This window comes from Leucopleurus acutus, assembly GCF_964270905.1.
Source record: "Leucopleurus acutus genome assembly, chromosome: 2".
Lineage (NCBI taxonomy): Eukaryota > Metazoa > Chordata > Mammalia > Artiodactyla > Delphinidae > Leucopleurus > Leucopleurus acutus.
The window spans coordinates 55311004-55331274 of record NC_139143.1 but is presented as its reverse complement, the minus strand read 5'-3'; the positions used below and the strand labels follow the sequence as shown (position 1 = coordinate 55331274).

Genomic DNA, 20271 nt, shown 5'->3' with positions numbered 1-20271 from the left:
TCTGAAAAAATGCCTATTCTTTTATCCCAATAGAAATGGCATCATCATTCATATATCGTTTTTCTTATTATATAAGAGGCACTTATTGTAAAAAACAAAATGAAACAAAGCATAACAAAAATGGAAATTTTAACCTAAATAAAATATATAGATATTTCCTTCTTGTCTTTTTCCCATGCATATATTCATTTATTCATAATACCAATATATCATACCATAGATGCATATGGATTTGAATCCTGATTTTTCTCATTGCATTATATCACATTTCCCCATGTCTTTAAATATTTTTTCAAAGCCTAAATTTTTTTTTTTTAATTGGGGATATAGTTGTTTTACAACGTTGTGTTAGTTTCTACTGTACAGCGAACTGAGGTGGAGTTCCCTGTGCTACATAGCAGGTTCTCATTAGTTATCTATTTTATACATATTAGTGTATATATGTCAATCCCAATCTCCCAGTTCATCCCACCCACCCCCTTACCCTCTTGGTGTCCATATGTTTGTTCTCTACGTCTGTGTCTCCAAAGCCTAATTTTTATGATTTACATAATAATACATCATACAGATGTGTCATAATATGATTTTCTTACCCTCATTTAGATAGCTTACAATTTTTTTCAATATTACAAAAATACAACCACAAATAAATTATGCACATCTCTAGTTATTTCTTTAGGATAAACTAGATTGAGAATTACTAAGTCAAAAGGTATAAAACATTTTAAGCCTCTTGGATACATATTGCTAAACTACCCTCCAAGAAAGTTTAACCAATTGAAACTTGGTCTGAGAACTCACTTTTCTGCAAGCTCATCAGCATGGGGTATCTTTTAAATGTATAAAAATATTTGCCATTTTAATAGGCTCACTGCCTCATTTTAATTTTCTTTGATAAGCAGGAGTGAACATTTTTTCCCAGATATATATATGAAACTCTTAAAATCCTCACTAAATCAGCAAACCAATACAGTCATTTGTGCTTGTATTACATCTTACATACTCTAAATACTTCTGCAGCAGACAGTACAAGGACTACCTCTGTAAATACTTTGGAAGAACTCTAGAATACATCTCATTTATATATATATATTAAAAAAAAATTTTTTTTTGGCCGTGCCATGTGTGCGGCTTGCAGGATATTTGTTCCCCGACCAGGCATCGAACCCGTGCCCCCTGCAGTGGAAGCTCAGAGTCCTAACCACTGGACTGCCAGGGAATTCCCATCATTTATATTTGCCTTATTCACTGAAACAGGAAACATGAGAAAAATGTTTGATGGGGGAAGATAATGAGTTTAATTTTGGTGCCAGTTAATTTGAGGTACCAGTGGAGTCACTCAGAGATATCCGGTAGACCATCTATATAAGGATCTAGAATATAGGACTGAAATCTGACAAGGTATAAAGATCCTAGAATTGTTTACTTGTATGATAATTCAAGCATGGGAATGGGTGAGATTAGCTATAAGAATGTATAAAAAGGAAAAGGTAGCACCCTTGTACAGAACACTGAGGAATAACATTTAAAGGAAAGGCAAAAACAAGATATTACAAAGAAAACTGAGGAGTGGCCCAAGAGGTGGTAAGAAAATCAGATCAAGATGTCATGAAAGGAGGAAGTAGTTGATCATGTCAAATGCTGCTGAAAGATTAAAAGAGATGGTAATCCCTTACTGCATTTAGCCACAGCTTGGTCCCACATGACCACAAGAGCATTTTCACTGGTGTTCTGGAGGCAGAAACCAGATCACAGTGAGTAGAGGCATGAATGGGAAAGAAGTAAAGATAAGTGAAGCCAAATATTTCAAGAAGTTTGGCTCTGCAAGGGAAGAGACAAAGATGTGGTATTTAGGGTAGATATTGTTTTGTTATTTAAGATAAGACAGAATTGAGCATCTCTCAATGCATTCAGGAAGGAGAGAGCAGAGAGAAAGATACAAGAAAGAGGTGACATCCTGGAAATAGTGGAGTAAAGAGCTCCAAGAATTAGTTCTTCTTCTAAAGCAAACAAATTGGCAAAAAATGACAGAATCAATGTTTTTTTTGTAACTCTGAAATCTAATTAAACACAGCAGCCAAGGAAGTGCTAGATGAAGAGGTGGTTAAAATTCAGTTAAGAAAGTGTTCTGGTGTTTTTACTTACTTGCCTACCATATCCCATTCTCCAGACTGGCAGCAGTTGAGTGAATAGCAACAGCCCATATTTCTGATGTGGCTTGCTGGCACTGGGATGGGTGAGGGGTGGGGGAAATAGGGACCTTATTCTCAAAAAAATTGTGACTGCATTTTGACCTGTCTGATGATCAGTATCTCAGGAGAGGGACTGGCAAAGAAACTGACCTTTGTTTCACCTCCCCTAGGATGGAGCAGCTTTATAGTAGCATCTGATGAAAGCATTTAAAGACATACTCTACCCAAAGCTACCTGGGACAAAGGATGAAGGAAGGGCAAGGAAAAGCCTACAAATGAGGAGGCTGAAGAGGAAGATTCTTGGGGAAATAAGAGCTACCTTATATACTGGGGAATCTACAGTAAAATGCACAATCTCAGGGATGGATGCATACTCAGAAGAGATCTGTAAAGACCTTAAGCTTGTGCTTCTGGCTGATCACTGGGCCCTGTGCAAGCAGGAGGTGAAAACTAAGGCAGAGTTGTAGGCAGCCTGGCTTAGTTTGAAGGAGTGCCTCAACTCAGAGCTAATCTGCAAAGACAAGGAGTTTTTTGTTTTTGTTTTTCTTTTTAGCTGCAGGTGTTTAGGGAAATTTCTGTCAGGTCACCGACTAACTGCTGAGATAACAGAGACTTCAGCAGCCACACACAAAAAAGAATAGAGCCTTTGCAAAAACAGTTTGGAAAATTCACTAAACATATGGACAACTGCAGTCCTAAACAATCAATACAGCAAACCCTGGGGATGGGGTAGAATACAATTTCCAGAGTTACCACATTATAATATTAAAAATACCCAGTTTTCAACAAAAATTATAAGACATACAAAGAAACAGGAAGCTATGGCCCATTCACAGGAAAAAAAAAAAAAAGAGATTGACAGAAACCATCTCTGAGGAAGTCCAGAAAAGACTTTGGACTTACCAGACAAAACTTTAAATCAATTGTCTTAAATAGCCTCAAAGAGCTCAAGGAAACCATGGATAAATAATTAAAGGAAACCAAGAGAACAACAGATGAATAAATAGAGAATATCCATAAAGGGATAAAACTTATAAAATTGAACCAAATAGAAATTCTATAGCTGTACCGTAAAAGTACAAAAAAGTACAATAGTTGAAATGAAAAACTCACTAGAGAGGTTCAATAACAGGTCTGAGCAGGCAGAAGAATAACAAACTTGAAGATAGGACAATTGCAATTATTGGATCTAAGGAGCCGGAAGAAAAATGAACAAAGTCGAAAGGACCAGTGGTATCCCATCAAGAACACTGATATGGGAATCCCAGAAGAAGAGAGAAAGAAAAGAGCAGAAAGAATATTTGAAAAAATAATGGTTGGAAACTTTCCAAATCTGTTGAAAGATGTGAATCAACACATCCAAGAAGCTTAATGGATGCAGAATAAATACAAAGAGATCCACACCAACATACATTATAATCAAACTGTTGAAAGCCAAAACAGAGAATCTTGAAAGCAGCAAGAGAGAAGCAATTCAATATGAACAAAGGACTGGCAATAAGATTAACATGATTTCTCATAAGAAACTATGGAAGCCAGAAACCAATGAGATGACATATTTAAAGTGCTGAAAGGGGGGAAAAAACACTATCAACCAAGAATTCTATATCTGGCAAAACTATCCTTCAAAATAAAGAAAAACTTAAGACATTCCCAGATAAACAAAGCCTGGATCTTCCCTGTGCTAAAGGGAGTCCTTCAGACTGAAGGAAAAGAACACTAGATAGTAACTCAAAGCCATATGAAGCAGTAACTCCAGCAAAGGCAGCAAATACATGGGTAAATATAAAGCCGGTATTATTACAATCTTTGTTTGTAACTCCTTTTCTTTGTTTCCTGTATGATTTAAAAGAGCAATGCATGAAACAATTATAAATCCATGTTAATGGGCAGACAGTGTATAAAGATGTAATTTGTGACAACAGCAACATAAAGTAGGAATGGAGCTGTAAAAGAACAGAGTGTTTGTGTGCTATTGAAGCTAAGTTGGTATCAATCCAGACTAGACTGTTATAAATTTAGAATGTTAATTGTAATCTCCATGGTAACCACTAACACGATAACTAAAAATATACAGAAAGGAAATGAGGAGTGAGTCAAACAAAACACTAGAAAAAACTCATCAAATACAAAAGAATATGACATATAGAAATCAAATGGCAAATGGCAGAAGTCCTTTCTTATCAGTAATCACTTCAAATGTAAATGGATTAAGATCACCAATTAAAAGATAGAGACTGGTAGAATGGATAAACATGATCCAATTATATAATGTCTACAAGGGACTCACTTTAGGTCCAAAGACACAAATAAATTAATAGTAAAAGGATAGAATAAAACATTTCATACAAATAGTAACCAGAAGAGAACTGCAGTGACTATACTAATATTAAATAAAATAGACTTTAAGTCAAAAGTTCTTACCAGAGACAAAGAAGGACATTATATATTGACCAAAAAGAATTTATTCATCAAGAAGATATAATAAGCACGTATGCAGGAAACAATGAGGCCCCAGAATATATGAAGCAAACACTGGCAGAGCTGAGGGGAGAACTAGACAGTTCTACAATAATATAATAGTTGAAGACTTCCATACTCCATTTGCAATAATGACTAGTACATCTACAGAAGATCAATAAGGAAACAGGATTTGAACAACACTATAATTCAGCTAGACCTAATACACACAGAACTCAATACAGAAGAATACATATTCTTCTTAATTGCACATAGAACATTCTCCAGGATACACCATATGATAAGCTACAAAACAAATTTCAATAAATGTATCCTCTCTGACCACAATGGAATTGATTTAGAAATGAATAACAGCAGGAAAAACTGGAAAATTCACAAATATGTGGAAATTAAACAACATTCTTAAACAACAAATGGGTCAAAGAAAACCCAAAGAAAAAATGAGAAAATGAGGTGAATGAAAACAAAATCACAACGTACCAAAACTTATGGGATGCTCAGAGTGGAGTTCAGAGTGAAATTTATAGTTATAAATGCTTATATTAAAAAAGAAAGATCTTGGGGCTTCCCTGGTGGTGCAGCGGTTGAGAGTCTGCCTGCAGATGCAGGGGACACGGGTTCGTGCCCCGGTCTGGGAGGATCCCACGTGCCGCGGAGTGGCTGGGCCCGTGAGCCATGGCCGCTGAGCCTGCGCGTCCAGAGCCTGTGCTCCGCAGCGGGAGTAGGCCACAACGGTGAGAGGCCCGCGTACCACAAGAAACAAAAAAAAAAAAAAAAGAAAAGAAAAAAGAAAGATCTTGGGGACTTCCTTGTTGGTGCAGTGGTTGGGAATCCACCTGCCAGTGCAGGGGACACAGGTTCGAGCCCTGGTCTGGGAAGATCCCACGTTCTGTGGACCAACTAGGCCCGTGCACCACAGCTGCTGAGCCTGCGCTCTACAGCCTGTGAGCCACAACTACTGAGCCCGTGTGCCACAACTACTGAAGGCCTCATGCCTAGAGCGCATGCTCTGCAGCAAGAGAAGCCACCGCGATGAGAAGCCCGCGCACCGCAACGAAGAGTAGCCCCCACTCACCACAACTAGAGAAAGCCTGCGCGCAGCAATGAAGACCCAATGCAGCCAAAAATAAAATAAATAAATTTAAAAAAAGAAAGATCTCAAATCAGTAACCTAACTTTATATCTTATGGAACTAGAAAAAGAAGAACAAACTAAATCCAAAGTCAGCAGAAGAAAGAAAATAATAAAGATTAGAGCAGAGATAAATGAAATGGAGAACAGAAAAACAATAGAATTAATTAAATCAAAAATTGATTCTTTGAAATGATCTATGAAATTGACAAACCTTTAGCTAAACTAAGAAAAAAGGGAGAAGGCAAAAAATAACATCAGAAATGAAAGTGGAGACACTACTAATGAACTTCTAGAAATAAAAAGGAATATAAGAGAATATTATGAACAAATGTACACCAACAAATGCTCCAACAAAATGAACAACAAAATGAAGTGTACAAATTTCTAGAAATACACAAATTACCAAAACTGAGTCAAAAAGAAATAGAAAATCTGAACAGACCTAGAACAAGTAAAGAGATTGAATCAGTAATCAAAAACCTCCCAACAAAGAAAAATCTAGGACCAGATGGCTCCATTAGTAACTACTACAAAACATTTAAAGAATTAACACCAATTCTTCTCTCCAATTCTTCCAAAAACAGGAGAGAACAACTCCTAACTCCTTCTATGACGCCAGCATCCTCTGATAACAAAGCCAAAGAAACCAGAAGAAAACTACAGACCAATTTCGCTTATGAATATAAATGCAAAAATCCTCAACATATTCTAGCAAGCCAAACCCAACAGTATTTTAAAAGTTATACACTATGACCAAGTGGGATTTATCCCAGGAATTCAGGGGTAGTTTAACATATAAAAATCAATCAATGCTACATTAATAAAATAAAGGGGGGAAAGAAACTACAGGATCATCTCAATTGATGTATAAAAAGCATTTGAGGGCTTCCCTGGTGGTGCAGTGGTTGAGAGTCCACCTGCCGATGCAGGGGACATGGGTTCGTGCCCCAGTCCGGGAAGATCCCACATGCCGCAGAGCGGCTGAGCCCGTGAGCCATGGCTACTGAGCCTGTGCATCCGGAGCCTGTCCTGTGCTCTGCAACAGGAGAGGCCCGTGTACCGAAAAAAAAAAAGCATTTGACAAAATCCAATACCTTTTCATTATAAAAACCACTCAAAAATTAGGAATAGAGGGGAACTTCCTCAACACAATAAATGTAATTTATTAAACCTCACAGTTAACATCATAATCATAAAAGACTGAAAACTTTCTCCCTGTATTAGTTTCCTAGGGTAACAAAATATCACAAACTTAGTTAGCTAAACAACAGAAATTTATTTTCTCACAGTTCTAGAGGCTGCAAATCCTAGATCAAGGTGTCAGTAAGTTTGGTTTCTTTTGAGACCTCTCTCCTTGGCTTGCACATGGCCACCCTCTTGCTTCCTCTTCACATGGTTGTCCCTCTGTGCATGTGCACCCTGGTACCTCTTTGTGTGTCCAAATTTTGTCTTCTTATAAGGACATCAGGCAGTTTGCATTAGGACCCACCATAAGGACTTCATTTTAACTTAATCATTTCTTTAAATACCCATCTCCAAATACATGTAGTTATATTTTGAGGTATGGGGATTAAGACTTCAACATACGAATTCTGGAGAGACACAGTTCATCCTGTAACACTTCCCTACAATCAGGAACAAAACAAAGACACCCATTTTTACCACTGCTATTCAACACTGTACTAGCCAGAAGAAGTTCTAGCCTGAGCAACTAGGTAAAAATAAATAAAAGGCATCTAGACTGGAAAGGAAGAAGTAAAACTATTTCTATTTGCAGACAACATGATTCTACATATCATATACATAGAAAATCCCAAAAGAATTCACCAAAAAAGTATGATAGCTATTAAATTCAGCAAAGTTGCAGGACACAAGATCAACACACAAGTCAGTTTTGTTTCTATATACCAGCAATGAACAATCTGAAGAGAAAATTAAGGAAATAATTCTATTTACAAGAGCATCCAAAATAATAAAATATCTAGGAATAATTTTTACATACATATAAGGTGAAAGCCTTTATGTAAAAACTACAAAACTTTGCTGAAAGAAATTAAAGAATGCCTAAGTAAATTGGAAGGCTCCATGTTTATGGATTGGAAGCTTTTCATATTGCTAAGATGGCAATAATACCCTAATTGATCTACAGATTCAATGTAATTCCTGTCAAAATTCCAATAGCCTTTTTAGCAGAAATGGAAGATCTTATCCTCAAATTTATATGGAATTGCAAGGGACCCTGAATATCCAAGACAGTACTGAAAAAAAAATTGGAGAACTCACACCTCTGATTTCAAAACTTACTACAAAGCTATGGTAATTGAACTGTGTGATACTGTCATAGGATAGACAGTATCTGAAACAGAACTGAAAGCCCAGAAATAAACCCATACAACCAAGGCCAACTGATTTTCAACAAGGGTGCCAAGACTATTCAGTGGAGGAAAGAACAGTCTCTTCAACAATGGTGTTGGGACAACGGGATATCTACATGCAGAGAAATAGAATTGGACTCCTCACTCACACCATATATAAAAATTAACTCAAAATGGATCAATGACCTAAATATAAGAGCTAAAACTATAAAACTCTTAAGAGAAAACATAAGGTTAAATTTTTATGACCTTGGATTTGGCACTGGATTCTTTGGTATGATACCAAAAGCATGAGTAATAAAAGAAGAAATAGATAAACTGAACTTCACCAAACTTTAAAACGTCTGTGCGTCAAAGAACATTATTAAGAAAGTGAAAAGACAACTATGAAATGGGAGAAAACATACATAAACATACATCTAATATGAATCTAGTATCCAGAATATACAAGGAATTCATAATCAGTAACAAAAAAACAAACAGCCCAATCAAAAATGGGCATAGGACTTGAAGAGATCTCTCTCCAAACCAGAGATACAAATGGCCAACAAGCACATGAAAAGACAAAATGAAAATCAAAATCACAATGAGATACCACTTCATATACCACTAGGATGACTTTAATGAAAGAGACAGATAAGTGCTGATAAAGATGTGGAGAAATCAGAACCCTCAAACATTTCTGGTGGGAATGTAAAATGGTTCAGCCGCTGTGGAAAACAGTTCAGTGGTTCTTTAAAAAGTTAAACATATATGGTTTAACATATGTAGTTGACTGGAAGGATATTTAGGACATTAATTCAATAGAGAATACAGGAGGACTAGGGATGGGATTAATTAATAAGTTAAAAAAAGTTAATAAGTTCAGGTCGAGGAAACACCATGGCGGAGTAGAAGGATGTGCTCTCACTCCCTCTTGTGAGAACACCAAAATCACAACTAGCTGCTGCACAGTCATCTACAGGAAGACACTGGAACTCACCAAAAAAGATACCCCACATCCAAAGACAAAGGAGAAGCCACAATGAGACGGTAGGAGGGGCGCAATCACAGTAAAATCAAATCCCATAACTGCTGGGTGGGTGACTCATAGACTGGAGAACACATACCACAGAAGTCCACCCACTGGAGTGAAGGTTCTGAGCCCCATGTCAGGCTTCCCAACCTGAGGGTCTGGCAATGGGAGGAGGAATCCCTAGAGAATCAGACTTTGAAGCCTAGTGGGAATTGATTGCAGGACTTCGACAGGACTGGGGAAAACAGAGACTCCACTCTTGGAGGGCACACACAAAGTAGTGTGCACATCAGGACCCAGGGGAAGGAGCAGTGACCCCAGGGGAGACTGAACCAGACCTACCTGCTAGTGTTGGAGGGTCTCCTGCAGAGGTGGGGGGTGGCTGTGGCTCACGGTGGGGACAAGGACACTGGCAACAGAAGTTCTGGGAAGTACTCCTTGGCATGAGCCCTCCCGGAGTCCACCATTAGTCCCATCAAAGAGCCTGTAGCCTCTAGTGCTGGGTTGCCTCAGGCCAAAAAACCAACAGGGAGGAAACCCAGCCCCACCCATCAACAGTCAAGTGGATTAAAGTTTTACTGAGCTCTGCCCACCAGAGCAACAGTCAGTGCTACCCACCACCAGTCCCTCCCACCAGGAAACTTACACAAGCCTCTTAAGATAGCCTTATCCACCAGAGGGCAGACAGCAGAAGCAAGAAGAACTACAATCCTGCAGTCTGCAGAACAAACCACATTCACAGAAAGACAGACAAGACGAAAAGGCAGAGGGCTATGTACCAGATGAAGCAACAAGATAAAATCCCAGAAAAACAACTAAATGAAGTGGAGATAGGCAACCTTCCAGAAAAAGAATTCAGAATAATGATAGTGAAGATGATCCAGGACCTCAGAAAAAGAATGGAGGCAGAGATGGAGAAGATGCAAGAAATGTTTAACAAAGACTTAGAAGAATCAAAGAACAAACAAACAGAGATGAATAATACAATAATTGAAATGAAAACTACACTAGAAGGAATCAATAGCAGAATAACTGAGGCAGAAGAACAGATAAGTGAAAGACAGAATGGTGGAATTCACTGCTGCGGAACAGAATTAAGAAAAAAGAATGAAAAGAAATGAAGACAGCCTAAGAGACCTCTGGGACAACATTAAACACAACAACATTCGCGTTATAGGGGTCCCAGAAGAAGAAGAGAGAGAAAAAGGACCAGAGAAAATATTTGAAGAGATTATAGTCGAAAACTTCCCTAATATGGGGGGCTTCCCTGGTGGCGCAGTGGTTGAGAGTCCGCCTGCCGATGCAGGGGACGCGGGTTCGTGCCCCAGTCCAGGAAAATCCCACATGCCATGGAGCAGCTAGGCCTGTGAGCCATGGCCACTGAGCCTGCGCATCCGGAGCACGTCCAGAGCCTGTGCTCCGCGGCGGAGGAGGCCACAATGGTGAGAGGCCCATGTACTGCAAAAAAAAAAAAAATTAACTTCCCTAACATGGGAAAGGAAATAGCCACCCAAGTCCAGGAAGTGCAGCGAGTCCCAGGCAAGATAAACCCAAGGAGAAACACACCGAGACACATAGTAATCAAATTGGGAAAAATTAAAGACAAAGCAAAATTATTGAAAGCAGCAAGGGAAAAATGACAAATAACATACAAGGGAACTCCCATAAGGATAAAAACTGATTTCTCAGCAGAAACTCTACAAGCCAGAAGGGAATGGCATGATATACTTAAAGTGATGAAAGGGAAGAACCTACAACCAAGATTACTATACCCGGCAAGGATCTCATTCAGATTCGATGGAGAAATCAAAAGCTTTACAGACAAGCAAAAGCTAAGAGAATTCAGCACCACCAAACTAGCTCTACAACAAATACTAAAGGAACTTCTCTAGGTGGGAAACACAAGAGCAAAAAAGGACCTACAAAAACAAACCCGAAACAATTAAGAGAGTGGTAATAGGAACATACATATCGATAATTACCTTAAATGTGAATGGATTAAATGCCCCAACCAAAAGACACAGGCTTGCTGAATGGATACAAAAACAAGACCCATCTATATGCTGTCTACAAGAGACCCACTTCAGACCTAGGGACACATACAGACTGAAAGTGAGGGGATGGAAAAAGATATTCCACACAAATGGAAATCAAAAGAAAGCTGGAATAGCTATACTCATATGAGATAAAATACTTTAAAATAAAGAATGTTACAAGAGACAAGGAAGGACACTACATAATGATCAAGGGATCAATCCAAGAAGAAGATATAACAATTATACATATATATGCACTCAACATAGGAGCACCTCAATACATAAGGCAACTGCTAACAGCTATAAAAGAGGAAGTCAACAGTAACACAGTAATAGTGGGGGACTTTAACACCTCACTTACACCAATGGACAGATCATCCAAAATGAAAATAAAAAAGGAAACAGAAGCTTTAAATGACACAATAGACCAGATAGATTTAATTGATATTTATAGGACATTCCATCCAAAAACAGCAGATTACACTTTCTTCTCAAGTGCACATGGAACATTCTCCAGGATAGATCACGTCCTGGGTCACAAATCAAGCCTCAGTAAATTAAGAAAATCGAAATCATATCAAGCATCTTTTCTGACCACAATGCTATGAGATTAGAAATCAATTACAGGGGAAAAAACCCGAAAGAAACACAAACACATGGAGGCTAAACAATACGTTACTAAATAACCAAGAGATCACTGAAGAAATCAAAGAAGAAATCAAAAAATACCTAGAGACAAATGACAATGAAAACATGACAATCCAAAACCTATGGGATGCAGCAAAAGCAGTTCTAAGAGGGAAGTTTATAGCTATACAAGCCTATCCCAAGAAACATGAAAAATCTCAAACAATCTAAACTTACACCTAAAGGAACGAGAGAAAGAAGAACAAACAAAACCCAAAGTTAGCAGAAGGAAAGAAATCATAAAGATCAGAGCAGAAATAAATGGATTAGAAACAAAGAACACAATAGCAAAGATCAATACAACTAAAAGCTGGTTCTTTGAGAAGATAAACAAAATTGATAAACCTTTAGCCAGACTCATCAAGAAAAAGAGGGAGAGGACTCAAATCAATAAAATTAGAAATGAAAAAGGAGATGTTACAAGAGACACCTCAGTAATACAAAGCATCCTAACAGACTACTACAAGCAACTCTATGCCAACAAAATGGACAACCTGGAAGAAATGGACAAATTCTTAGAAAGGTATAACCTTCCAAGACTGAACCAGGAAGAAATAGAAAATATGAACAGACCAATCACAAGTAATGAAATTGAAACTGGGATTAAAAATCTTCCAACAAACAAAAGTCCAGGACCAGATGGCTTCACAGGCAAATTCTGTCAGCCACTTAGAGAAGAGCTAACACCCATCCTTCTCAAACTCTTCCAAAACATTGCGGAGGAAGGAACACTCTCAAACTCACTCTACAAGGCCACAATTACCCTGACACCAAAACCAGACAAAGATACTACAAAAAAAGAAAATTACAGAGCAATATCACTGATGAATATAGATGCAAAAATCATCAGCAAAATACTAACAAACAGAATCCAACAACACATTAAAAGGATCATACACCATGATCAAGTGGGATTTATCCCAGGGATGCAAGGATTCTTCAGTATATGCAAATCAATCAATGTGATATACCATATTAACAAACTGAAGAATAAAAACCATATGATCATCTCAATAGATGTAGAAAATACTTTTGACAAAATTCAACACCCATTTATGATAAAAACTCTCCAAAAGGGGGCATAGAGGGAACCTACCTCAACGTAATAAAGGCCATATACGACTAACCCACAGCAAACATCATTCTCAATGGTGAAAAACTGAAAGCATTTCCTCTAAGATCACGTACAAAACAAGGATGTCCACTCTCACCACTATTATTCAACATAGTTTTGGAAGTCCTAGCCACGGTAATCAGAGTAGAAAAAGAAATGAAAGGAATACAAATTGGAAAAGAAGAAGTAGAGCTGTGACTGTTTGCCGATGACATGATACTAAACATAGAGAATCCTAAAGATGCCACAAGAAAACTACTAGAGCTCTTCAATGAATTTGGTAAAGTTGCAGGATACAAAATTAATGCACAGAAATCTCTTGCATTCCTATACACAAATAATGAAAGATCAGAAAGAGAAATTAAGGAAACAATCCCATTCACCATTGCAACAAAAGGAATAAAATATCCAGGAATAAACCTACCTAAGGAGGTAAAAGACCTGTACTCAGAAAATTATAAGACACTGATGAAAGAAATCAAAGATGACACAAACAGATGGAGAGATATACCATGTTCTTGGATCGGAAGAATCAATATTGTGAAAATGACTATACTACCCAAAGCAATCTACAGATTCAATGCAATCCCTATCAAATTACCAGTGGTAGTTTTAACAGAACTAGAACGAAAACTCTTAAAATTTGTATGAAGGCACAAAAGACCCCGAATAGCCAAAGCAATCTTGAGAAAGAAAAACAGAGTTGGAGGAATTAGGCTCCCCGACTTCAGACTATACTACAAAGCTACAGTAATCAAGACAATACGGTACTGGCACAAAAACAGAAATATAGATCAATGGAACAAGATAGAAAGCCCAGAGATAAACCCACGGACCTATGGTCAACTAATGTATGACAAAGGAGGCGAGGATACACAGTGGAGAAAAGACAGTACCTTCAGTAAGTGGTGCTGGGAAAACTGGACAGCTACATGTAAAAGAATGAAATTAGAAGACTCCCTAACACAATACACAAAAATAAACTCAAAATGGATTCGAGACTTAAATGTAAGACCGGACACTATAAAACTCTTAGAGGAAAACATAGGAAGAACACTCTTTGACATAAATCACAGCAAGATCTTTTTTGACCCACCTCCTAGAGTAATGGAAATAAAAACGAAAATAAACAAATGGGACCTAATTAAACTTAAAAGCTTTTGCACAGCAAAGGAAACCATAAACAAGATGAAAAGACAGCTCTCAGAATGGGAGAAAACATTTGCAAACGAATTAACGGACCAAGGATTAATCTCCAAAATATATAAACAGCTCATACAGTTCAATATTAAAGAAACAAACAACCCAATCCAAAAATGGGCAGAAGACCTACATAGACATTTCTGCAAAGAAGACATACGGATGGCCAAGAAGCACATGAAAAGCTGCTCAACATCACTAATCATTAGAGAAATGCAAATCAAAACTACAATGAGGTATCACCTCACACCAGTTAGAATGGGCATCAACAGAAAATCTACAAACAACAAATGCTGGAGAGCGTGTGGAGAAAAGGGAACCCTCTTGCACTGTTGGTGGGAATGCAAACTGACACAGCCACTATGGAGAACAGTATGGAGGTTCCTTAAAAAACTAAATATAGAGGGCTTCCCTGGTGGCACAGCAGTTGAGAATCCACCTGCCGATGCAGGGGACACGGGTTCGTGCCCATTTCCGGGAAGATCCCACATGCCGCGGAGCGGCTAGGCCCGTGAGCCATGGCCGCTGAGCCTGCGCGTCCAGAGCCTGTGCTACGCAGCGGGAGAGGCCACAGCAGGGAGAGGCCCGCGTACCGCAAAAACAAACAAACAAACAAACAAAACTAAATATAGAATTACCATATGATCCAGCAATCCCACTACTGGGCATATACCCAGAGAAAACCATAATTCAAAAAGACACATGCCCCCCAATGTTCATTGCAGCACTATTTACAATAGCCAGGTCATGGAAACAACCTAAATGCCCATCGATAGACGAATGGATGAAGAAGATGTGGTACATACATACAATGGAATAATACTCAGCCATAAAAAGAAATGAAATTGAGTCATTTGTTGAGATGTGGATGGATCTAGAGACTGTCATACAGAGTGAAGTAAGTTAGAAAGAGAAAAACAAATGTATATTAACACATGTATGTGGAACCTAGAAAAATGGTACAGATGAACCAGTTTGCAGGGCAGAAGTTGAGACACAGATGTAGAGAACATACGTATGGACACCAAGGGGGGAAAGCCACGGGGAGATGGGGATGGTGGTGTGCTGAATTGGGTGATTGGGATTGACATGTATACACTGATGTGTATAAAATTGATGACTAATAAGAACCTGCTGTATAAAAAAATAAATAAAATAAAATTCAAAAAATTTTTTTAAATTAATAAATTCAAATTTAGGATTGTTGTATGTTAGTGAGACATAAGGTAAAGGTGCTGAGAAGAACTTGTAGTAATGTTGGTCAGCAAAGAATACAAGCAAGAAGGGAAAGAGAAAAGGGAATGAAATTACTGAAAAACCACTGTGTGCCAGACACTGCTGTTCAGGTATTTTATACATAGCATCTCATTTCATTCTCAAAAAACCCTATAAGGTGTCAGTGTTGGTGGTAGCCGTAATAGTAGTAATAAAATATTTATTTAGTACTTACTATGTGCTGGCCATTATTCTAAGCACATCACATATATGAACTCATTTAATCTTCATAGCTCTATAAATAAGGAACACTCATAGCTCTATAAATAAAGAAATAAGGTATTATCCCCATTTTACAAATGAGGAACTAAAGCACAAATGGGCAAATAACTTGTTGAAAATCACATAAGTAGTAAGTGCCAAAGCCAGAATCTGAATCCAGGCAGTTTGGCTCCAGAGATCATTATCCTCATCAGAACAGTACACAGTTTTTTTCTCTTTTTAAAGCACTCTGCAAATAGAAATTGAGGTTCAGAGGTTAGGCAGCTTGCCCAAGACAGGCTATTTACCTGACTACAAAGTCCATGCCTTTTCGCTATACTACTTGTGAAGATCACCAGCATAAAGATGATGGGCATGGATAAAACTGTTTAAGGAGAGAGTATAGAGGAGGAAAAACACCAAGTAAAGAATCTTCAAAGTTGAGAAAATTGTTAAAGGCTTATGTACATAGCTGCAACTACTGTCAAATTAAAATTTTTTGTCAACCTCAAAGGTAAATCTAAAATAAAAGATCCAAGCAAAGTGGAAGTTGATGATACTGCCTTCTCAGAGTAGCCTTCCTCTCATTATCCTGTCCTCTGAAGTTCATGGATATTTACTTACACAAATGAAGAAAGGGTTGCAAAGCACTGAATAAAAATCAAATAAATTTCTTACTGCCATATAGGAAAATAAAGCCAAAAACAGATTTAAAAACAATAAAAAGATAAGTAAAAATAAAAATATTTTAAAAGGCTGGAGATAAAAGCAAAATCTTTACCTTACTTTACAATGATGTTTTAAAAGATGTTTACAAATATAATTGGTGGAATAATTAACGTTATTGAAAATCTGATCTAATAAGCAAATCAAAGGAAAGTTAAATTTTGTTGAAAATAATAAAAATGGGTAGAATAGCAGATAAGACCAGTCTAATAGTCCAGCTTTATCTCTAACCACTCTCCTCCTAGGTATTAAACACCATCCTTGCTGGACTTCTTTTAGTTCTTCACATATACCCCATACTCTCTTGTCAAACATGCACTCATTTACTAATTCAACAAAAACTGCTCAGCACCTACCTCGTGCTAAGCATCATGCTAGGTGATTGGATGAATGGTAAACATACACCCCTTGCTCTCAAGAAGCTCATATTCTAGTAAAAGAGACAGACATGCAATAGATAGCCACAAAAGTATTTAATACAGTCATGATAAGGAAAAGTGCCAATAAGAGAAAGTGCAGGGTACATGGGAATATGTAGTAAAATGTATTCTGGAAGGTTGAGAAAGCCTTTTCTACGGAAATGACATTTAAATTGAGACCTAAAGGATGTGCAGTAGCTCTCTGAAACAACATGGTGTACACCAGGATATGGTATTAATGAGGAATAAAAGAGGGTACATGAAGGTGATGAGGGATAGGATTAGGCTAACTCTCAGAAGATTGTAATTAACAACTGGGTAGATAGTGGAGCCATTTACTGAAACAGAGAACTCTAGTATATAAACAAGTCAATGGATAAGATCATGAATTTAATTGTGGACATCTGAGTTGAAGTAATCAAGGGGTGATGAGTAATAGGCAGCTAGACATATAGGTCTGGGGCTCAGAACGAAAATGTGGGCTGTGGATACACATTTTAGATTATCAGTGTATATAACTGAAGTCATGGGAAGAGATCAGATAAATCACTTAGGGATATTATAGTGCAGAAAAAAGATAAGTTCCAAGCATTTAGAGGACAGAAGGATAAAAAAACTAGACAGACTGAAACCAGCAAAGTATTGTAACAGAAAACAATGAAAAAGAGTATTCCAAGGAGAGAGCTGTGAAATGCTACTGAGAGGTCAAATGAGATAGAAATATTTACTCTGACTTAGAACACTTTCCCCTCTTGGGCTGGTTAAATTTACACTCATCCTTCAGGTTTCATCTGGTTATTTCTTCCAGCCAGCACTGCCAGAATTCCTAACTCTGGCTTATGTACCCATCTTATATGCCTTCTGTACATACTCCTATCATAGCATTTATCATTTTGTGTTGTAATTGTAATAGCCTATTTACTTGTCCATATCTCCACCATAATTCAAACTTGTCAAATGTATGGAAGAAGCAAGACTGTGGGTCTGGTTCAAAACTGTATCTCCCTCAAATGCAGTATTTCTCGTATTTGTCTCCCATAGCTACTAGCATAGCACCTGGCAACAAGACTAGTACTCTGTAAATAGTTGCTGACATATATTTATTTAGTACCTATTAATTGCCAATCTCTGAGCTGGACATAATGGAGGAAATAAGGCATTACTGTCAGATAAGAATCCAACCTTCAAAGAGCTTCTTTTCTGATTATATGCAGCTATATAAATGAACAAATAATAATAGTGTATTTCTTACCATGTCAGTAGTCATCACTTTTGCTACGATATGTGTTATAGTCTTTCCAAAGTCTCTTTTTCCTTTCCTACGCCTCAGAATTCTTGGAAAGAAAGGCCCATGAACTCTGAAGTTGAAAACATTTATTTATGATTAAATTAACATGAAAAAGACAACATATACTTACTTAGAAAATTAAAACTTGGTACTAAGCATCTTTGAGAAATAGGTTTCACTAATTTTAAGCTTCTTGAGAGCAATGAGCAACTTGAGAGCAATGCAACAATTGAAATCTTTTAGATAACTGAGTGTTTAAAGCTTTGAATTCTAAAATCTTTTCATTTTAATGAAAATCTGCATGCAACCCACTACAATCATCTCAACTTTTCAATACAGTAGAAATTTTCTTGATTGTACTTTCATAATCCACTGAATTGTAGACACTTAAAGCAGCGATAGGTTATGTCTCTGATACTGAGGTATAAGAATGTTTTGGGACATGCCTAATTTGAGATACTATGTTCATCTAACAGATTGTTTTTGTTTCAAAGGTTAAGTTCTCCATAGATATAGTTGGCTGCTGGCCTCCCAGCAGAACAATTATAGCTTCCCTCTTCATTGCTTCTTAACTGTTTGATGTTCAGCGCTCTTTCTCTTCTTTCTGCTTTTCTTTACAGTTCCTGTTTCCTATCAGTCATTTAAATGTCATCAAAAGAAAGAAAGGAAAAAAAAAATTGAGTATAACTTTTACCGTTACTGTCAGCCAAAAGGGATACTCCTTTTTCAACATATTTACCAGTAGTCTCCTTAGGTGTAATCTTTGGGTTCTCTGCAGCACTTTGATTATTGCTTGATGCTAATGGGATGCAGCATTAATACCAATATTTTTCAGCTTATATTTCAATTGTTAATATTTTTGTAAAGCTTAAAATTTCAGAAAACTGTTTCTAAGAATTTATGACACCAATTATTAAATTTTGAATTTTAAGATACTAGCAATGTCCTCCAAAGCAAAAGTTTCATTCAACATTTCAAAATCAAACCCATTCAGCATTTTTATACCTATTTAAGCAATTGGTTTTGATTTTGAGAGAAATACTCATACATTGTTTTCACTGTATAGCTAATTACTAGTTGCTCAAAGAGTAAAGCATCTTACATGCAGGAAATAAGTAGTTTCTCATACAATCCTAGTTTTGAAATTAAAGGTATATGTGATTTTTTAAATTATACCTTTATTAAGGTATAATTTACATCACAGACACTCATTTTAAATGAACCATTCTATGAGGTTTCACAACTGTAAACACCCATTTAACTCAATCATAAAAATCAAGATATAGAACATTCCCATCATACTGATAAGTTCCTTCATGCATCTTTGCAGTCAATCCGCCACATCCACTCCCAGAAAACCACTGATCTGCTTTCTGTCACAGATTTCCCTTTCTTGGAAGTTTTTTTTTGTTTTTTTTTTTTTGAGGTACGGGGGCCTCTCACTGTTGTGGCCTCTCTCGTTGCGGAGCACAGGCTCCGGACGCACAGGCTCAGCGGCCATGGCTCACGGGCGCAGCCGCCCCGCGGCATGTGGGATCTTCCCGGACCGGGGCACGAACCCATGGCCCCTGCATCAGCAGGCGGACTCTCAGCCACTGCGCCACCAGGGAAGCCCCCTTTCTTGGAATTTTTAAATGGAATTTTAAAATGGAATATGCTATGTACTCTCTTGTGTCTGGCTTTTTTCAGTCAGACTATTTTGAGATCCATCATGTTATTTTGTGTATCAGCAATTTATTTCTCTATAGCGCAGAGCAGTATTTCATTATAGGATTTTCTATATACAAGCATGTCATCTGCAAGTACAGATAATTTTACTTTTCCCTTTCTGATCTGGATGACTTTTATTTCTTTTTCTTGCCTACTGCTCTGGCTAGAAACTCTAGTACAACTGAATACAAGAATGGACATACTTGTCTTGTTCCTGATCTTAGGCAGGGAAATATCCATTCTTTCATCAGTAAGTATGTTAATTATAGGTTTTTCATAGATGGTCTCAAACAGGTTGGGAAAGATCCATGCTATTCCAAGCTTTTTGAGAATTTTTGTTGTGAAAGAGTGTTGAATTTTGTCAAATGATTTTTCTATAACAATTGAGATGATAATATGGCTTTATTGTGTATTACAT

General features: G+C 37.4%; 1 protein-coding gene across 2 annotated transcripts in view; it reads right to left on the bottom strand.

The window, feature by feature from the left end:
* The window catches only part of SHCBP1L (SHC binding and spindle associated 1 like), a gene marked incomplete at both ends in the record, with an annotated part of 45524 nt that overhangs the window by 4355 nt on the left and 20898 nt on the right, over window positions 1–20271 (bottom strand). For both annotated transcript variants that reach the window (XM_082832883.1, XM_082832882.1), the window contains one exon: window positions 18108–18213. In XM_082832883.1, coding sequence (XP_082689009.1) covers window positions 18108–18213 — 106 coding nt within the window. The remainder of the gene's footprint in view (window positions 1–18107; window positions 18214–20271) is intronic.